The sequence below is a fragment of the Gossypium raimondii genome, chromosome 12, assembly GCF_025698545.1.
Source record: "Gossypium raimondii isolate GPD5lz chromosome 12, ASM2569854v1, whole genome shotgun sequence".
In the NCBI taxonomy this organism is placed as follows: Eukaryota; Viridiplantae; Streptophyta; class Magnoliopsida; order Malvales; family Malvaceae; genus Gossypium; species Gossypium raimondii.
Window position 1 is genome coordinate 31,700,543 of NC_068576.1, and position 7,114 is coordinate 31,707,656.

A 7,114-nucleotide genomic window follows, 5' to 3' on the forward strand; every position below is an offset into this window, starting at 1 on the left:
ACAATTACAAAAGCAGGCCTAAAAATTATATTATTCTTTTAATTTTTAAAGTTAGAAGTGACAACCAAATTACAATTATAGAACTCGAATAACATATAACATTCTTTTAGACAATCAACAAACATGAGAAAAGGTTATTAGAGACAAATTAAGAATAAATTTTACTATTCCCATGTGTAGAAGAAAAAGAATAACGATGAAAAGAATTGTATGAAAAATGATGTTATATTATTTGTATTTTTTAATAGTTTAATATCATAATAATATTTTCATTTTGAATTTAATGATTTTCATCATAAAAAAAATCAAACTCAGATGGAAATCTTAAAATTTAAGATAAAATTACTAAATTTAAGCTACTGTAAATGAATAATATCATCCTTTCTGATTGAAACATAATTGTCAAACCATAGCTTTTGAAATTGAATGATTTAAAGACCTTGAGTTTGACCACACCCCATGATAGAAGACGGTAACTTCCCCACCTTCTCAATCCCTTCAGCGAAAACCACACCCATTCCCATGAAGAGATGGGATTCTATATGGCAATGGAATGACCAGGCCCCAGGGTTATCTGCTTTAAACCTCAGAGCCGTCCATCCAAAAGGATGTACCGGCACCGTGTTCTTCATAATCGGATTCACCAAATTGTACTTGTTGGGATCATTGAACATATCGAACTTCCCTTCTCCGTACCCTAAAACCCAGAAATCATGGCCATGCAAATGCCATGGATGCGTCTCACTGTTCTTCGGGTTCATGGTGTTTGCATTCTGAAGTATAACATCCACAATGGAGTTGAAATTCAGCCTGTAAATCCCATTACCTGAAGTTGTGTTTGCATTTGGGTGCCTTTCGTAGATATCATAGTTGAGGAAATCGTAGCCATCGGGAGGTGGGTTTTGATCGAAAGCGTGGGTTAAATTGTGCTTGAGTGCAATCAAGTAAGGCGTGAGGGGATGCGTGAACGACACATTGTTAACCGACCATCGTCTTCTTCCGTTTAACTCGTTTTGTGTGTTGAGGAAGACTATGACCCTGTCGGAGACTGCAGGAGGAGTGTGGATGTAACCACGGCGAGCTTTAATGGCTTGACTCTGTGCCATCCGAGGGCGGCTGTCGTTCCAGACGGGGGCTGCCGGAGGGATTGTCAGAGGAGATCTCCTTGGATGATTTGGATAGTAAACCAAAACGCCCTGACCAGGAGGAGTGTTGGGCGCTGGTCGACTTACAATATTTGATGTGATCCAATAATTTGTGGTGGGATCTTGATCGGCTTTTACTAGAACCGAATAAGTTTCCCCCGAGTATATGAACAAGTTTTGCACAACAAATGGCTCAACATAATGCCCATCCGCTTCAACTACTGTCAATTTATGGCCCTGCATATATAAAACCATTACTTAATTTGCAGTTTTCACAATTTGTGTTCCTCAAATTTTAGTAAAATTAATAAATTTTAATTAAAATATTACTTTAATAAAATTTTAAATTTAATATAAAAATACATTAATCATATTTAATTTATTGAATGAAAAATAATATTTGATAAAAGGAATTAAATTTATAAATTTTATTTGAAATACAACCTCAATCTTACTGACTAATAATATTATCAAAATATTATAGTTTTTTAATTTAAAATTTTAAAAAATTCAAATATAATCTAATGCTATTATAGCTGTCTCTTATGCTTTATAACATCAAAAAAGAAAAAAGAAAAGAAAAAGAATAAAAGAATCGATTGTATTGTAAAGAAAGGCAAGACGAGCATTACCTCAATCTGGAAGCTGAGAGCTGACAAAGAAGTCAAACTGGAAACTCGCAATCGATATGTTTTTCCAGGGACCACTATTAATCTAAAAGGGAAGCAGTCTGGGTTTGTGGTATTGCAAAGGCCAGGGTCTGAACTTGGAACACTTAAACTAGAACAGTTGAACCTTCCTCTCCCATGGATCAAAAGAGACTGAAAAATTTTCAAACTTACATAAAACAATCATCACCAAAACACTTGTTGACTTGAAAAACAGGTAATGATATATCCACCTGAGGCTCTCCAATCCATTGAAAAGGAACTTTAGACAAGCCAACAGCTTGTTCAGTAGTGCTGTTATGGTACCAATCATTGAGGATGATGTTCCTATCATAATCATATGCAAAAGGTTCGGATTCCCCATCAGATAGTCCCACAATGATTGATCCATATAACCCAGAATCTCTTTGCATTCCATAATGTGCATGATACACGTATGTCCCCGGCTGCATTCAATTCAAACACACAAAAGTTTTCAAACTCTCAGTCTATGATTCTATACTATAAGCTTCTGAAATTTCCCCAAACTTACTCTGTCGACCACAAACTGGTATTTGAAAGTGGTTCCAGGCAAAATTGGACACTGAGTTATTCCTTCGCTCCCATCAAACCAGGGTGTTCCAATCTGTCAAACAATAAATAAATAAATAAAAACACAACTTAATTTCACAAGTGTTGAGCTGAAAGATTAAAAAGTAAAAAAGTAAAACCTGTCGGATCCCATGCCAGTGAATTGCAATATTCTCTGTAAACAAACTATTTGTAACTTCAACAATGATTGTATCGTTTTGTTGAGCCCTGATTGTAGGACCCGGAGTTCGGCCATTGATGGTTATTACCATTTTCCTATAGCAATCAGGGGACTTGAATTCGTTCTTTACTTCCCATTTATATCGGCGGATTCTTGCCTCAACACCATAACCATTTAACAAAGCTATAAGTGGTATTAAAAGCAGAAACCTGACCGGAACCATATCGCAACAACCCCAACAAAATACCAGGAATTGGATTAAGTGAGTGAGGGGAAACTTGGGTGGTTGTTGCTTTCTCAAATCAAGCTTCCAATTGCTGCCTTAGAGCGATGGGTACTTGTGCCTTTTTTATTATTATTTTATAATGAATGCATGCTATTGAAGATTGACCAAGACAATGTCTTCTGTATCTATCCCAAATGAAAACTTCATAGAAACTCTGCCCAGAAAAAAAATGAATTGGACAGTGGACCTTTTAAAATTCTAAGCTTTAAAAAAATTCATGTGAAGTGTGATAAAAGAAAATAAAACAAGGCAGAAGTTGCCTAAATGACTTCTTTTTTTGAATTAGCCTCAATGACTTTGCCCTTTCTATTAATGGGTCTTTTACTTTTCTTTTCTTGATCTTTATAATATGAATATCATATATCTACTTGTGATAATTATATGAAAGCCGCGTATAACTGGATGACTTATAGAATAAAACAAATTTGAGTCAGTTGTCAGATTTTTTGGTGTGGTCAAAATGAAGGAAGTATCTTTGCATTTTCTGTTCTATTCCTCCGAGATGATGATGGTTAAATCTTAAAAGGGAAAGGGTCTTCCTTAAGTAATGTGTATAACATTGAGTATTGATTAGTCTATTTTTTTATTTAATACAATATTTTTATTAAATATAAAAATAATTTCTTCATTTATTTATTAAATAATATATTTTATAAGTTTTTAACAAAAGTAAATTTAATTTAACTACATAATAGATATAAACATATAAAGTAAATTATGGAAATATTTAAATTGGTAAAATATATATATGAAAGAAACTAAACAAAATACATAGTATTCAACTTAATATATATATACACTATAGTAATATGAGATTATAAAAAAAAAGCAAAACCTATACGGCACAGTTTATATGTTGACATTTGGCACATTAATATGATAATTATAATTAATATGTTTCATTATTTTTTTATAAGTTACCATAAACATAAATTTTCATAATGAAATAGAAAGATTTAGTCAAAGAAAATCAAAGATTAGAATATTTATTAAAATAAAATATTAAGCTCAAGGTAATCAAAGATTACACTAATTTTCACATAGATTATAAATTTATTCTGCAATAACTTATTTAAATTAGAGCAAAACAAATTAATTTAACAATATATAAAACAAATAACCTATAAAAATATTAATAAATATTATTTAAATTATAATAAATTAAAATTAATATTCAAACCATTAAAATATTTGTATTATTTTAATATTATTTTTAATATTAAAAAATTAATATAACTAATTCTAAATTCGTTACATAATTTTAAAATATTTTGAATTACATTATTATTATTTATTTTATTGAGGAAATTCATCAATGTTGTCAAACAAAAACTAATAAATAAAAATAATATAAAGTTAATATGCACAATTTATTCGTGCATTGCACAAGAATGCAAACTAGGCTATAATATTAAAAAAAATAATGTTACAGATTGTCAACCAAACTCATAGGGTTATAATTAAGGTAGTCATTACCGTACCAATGGACATATCGTTTTTGTCTTAGTGTTGGTATGTATCTGTATTGGCATGTTTCAGTGTACCATTTCATATTTATTGATGTTTTAAAATATTTTTCACACACATACATATATTGGTAGCCTAATTTTTAGATTTTTGAAAAAAATTATATATACATTAAATTTTTTCACATATATATTAATAGTCTAATTTTTAGTTTCTAAATAAATTATATATTATTTTGATAAAAATATATTATATGTTATATACATGCAAATATACATAAATTACATCCATATAAATATATTTATATGTAAATATAAGTTTTAAAATTGTTAATTAGGTTGAATAATTCAATTTAATAACTATTAATTTTAAATATAATTTTATAAAAATTAAAATGGGTAAGAAAAAAATTTAAAAGTTGGTTTCAAATATCAAATTTTTGTACCAACCAGTACAAGCCGATGCGCACCAATATTGACTAAAACAAGTTAAAAAGCACTGAAATTGTCACACCCCAAAATATAGGGGGTTAATTGAAATAATTAATTAAGAAATGAATTAGGCTTAATGGTTAAGTAGTTAGTGTATTCTTTAGAGGTCTTCAGTTCAAGCCATTCCTCTCTTATTTTTTTTCCCTTTTATTTTCAACAATGCTAGGATGAAAACCATACTAAAACAAGTATTGTTAGGAGTGAAAACTTAGGAAGTAATAGGCTTAGGCTTAATGGTTACACACTTGCTTCTCCCCCTTGCATACCCGAGTTTGAGTAGCCCAAATCAACCTCTATTTCTCTTTTATTTTCGACAGTAGGGATAAATTACCATGCAACCCCCTAAAGTTTGAAAACCCTAGGTATTTAGCTCCTTTTCTAAATTACATTTGCATTCTTGCTTTCTTTTCCAAACCAAACAGAATTTTGTTTTCTTTTCCCTATTTCCTTTTCATCTTCTTATTTTCATAATATTTTCTTTCCATTGCTGAAATTAATTTTGTCTTTTGAATCAAAATCAATCCCATACAAATCATATTTCCTATTGGATTTCGATTTCACCATTGATAGTATCTGTTTCTTTTCATCAAAGGTTCGAACCTGTTTTAGGTGCATCAGAACAAATTTGATCGTGAGGGATGTCATTCAGGCTTCCAGTTAAAGATGTGTTCTTTTACAAGTGAATTGGGGCAAACCGTGTCCAAGAATAGGGTCATATGGGTGGACCACACGACCCTTCACACAACCATGCACCTCTGAAACCCTAGGCTAGTCTGAATCTCACATGGTTGAGAACCTTCTACATGGCCTACCACACGATCGTGTCTCCCCTGTAGGTTAATTTTTGCAATTGCCAATTACCACAGTTTGTTACACAGCCGTGTAACCCTTCCACACGACCTATAGCCTCTTGCATAGCCAAGCTACACGACCGTGTGACCCCTGCTTTATAGTGTTGCTCAAATTTTTTTGATTTGTTCAGTTTAGTCTCTGAATAGTCCCAAAACTATTTTTAGATTTTATTTCTCTCAATTGAACCCTTGATAATATGAGTACTGGAATTCATGATTTGAATGTCTGAATTATTACTGTATTTGCATGATAGGTGAATAATATATGCCTATTGCATCTATATTACGGATCGTATGATCAGCATGCCTTAAGTTACCATTAAACTGAATACATCATAAAACATGTCTTTTGCTACTGTATTGATTTATGATAAGCATATTAATTGCAATTGTATTGACCTGTTATAAGCATATTAAGTACTACTGTATTGATCTGTTATAAGCATATTAATTGCTACCAATTGATCTGTTATAAGCACATTAAATGCTATCACATTGATCTAAGCATGCCACATTGCATTGCATGGGGTGGGATGATATGTACAAAGGAAGATTGGCAGTTTATCTGCAAATTTGCTATGTATCCATAGCTAGAGGCAGATTCTATCTGTGAGATATTTGTTGTGCATCCACAGCTAGAGGTAGATTCTAACTGTAGGATTTTGTTGTGTTTTCACAGCTAGAAGCAGATTGTGTCTGCAAGATTTTTGTTGTGTATCCACAGCCAGAGGCAAATTCTATTTGTGGGATTTTTCTATGTGTCCACATCCATTGGTAGTTTATCTACAAACCATTGGTGGTTAAACTACAACTCGATGTGTAAGTAGTTAGAGTTCAAGGGAACTCCCATTGTGGTGTGTAGCAGAGTTGGGTAGGACCTTTATTTTGATATATTGAAATTGCTTTGCCATACACAAAAATGTGCATACATAAACTGTGAACTCTGAATCGATAATTTATGGTGCTCATTCTATGTTTTGTTATATAGTATGTTTTATCGATTGTTAGCACTGATTTTCTTGTGATAGAACTCACACTAAGCTTCATAACTTACTTCCTTTTTATTTCCATCTCTATAGATAACCCACCAAGTTAGGACACAGACACGACATTCGCAGACTCTCAGCTCAAAACATTTTTTAATTATTTAATTAAAGTATTTTAAGTTTATAATTCACATTTTCTGTTATACAGAGACTGTATTGTTTTATTATTAAACTGTGAGATGAGACTTAAGATTTGAGTTTTATTTTATATAGCATGCATGAAATTTAATTTGAATTTAAGATATCGAAATATGGATATAAATTAATTATGCATGAATTTCAGTTTTTGTTCAAACTAAATTAGATATCACTTTTTTCGCTGCTAGGTTATAAATAAATTTTGAGCAGTAAATAAATTGAAAATTAACTAAGGTTTCCTCTAAGATAAAACGAATATTTAAGTATGCCT

At 31.3% G+C, this 7,114-nt stretch overlaps 1 protein-coding gene across 1 annotated transcript; it reads right to left on the reverse strand.

Moving 5' to 3' along the window:
- Positions 1-318: 318 nt before the first annotated feature.
- LOC105763686 (L-ascorbate oxidase) lies at positions 319-3,090 on the reverse strand. Its single transcript, XM_012582004.2, has 5 exons — positions 2,524-3,090; positions 2,346-2,438; positions 2,047-2,259; positions 1,778-1,966; positions 319-1,382 (listed from the first exon to the last, which is right to left on the reverse strand). The coding sequence occupies exons 1-5, from the start codon at positions 2,785-2,787 to the stop codon at positions 432-434; spliced, it is 1,710 nt and encodes a 569-aa protein (XP_012437458.1). The 5' UTR covers positions 2,788-3,090; the 3' UTR covers positions 319-431.
- Between the last annotated feature and the right edge of the window lie 4,024 nt (positions 3,091-7,114).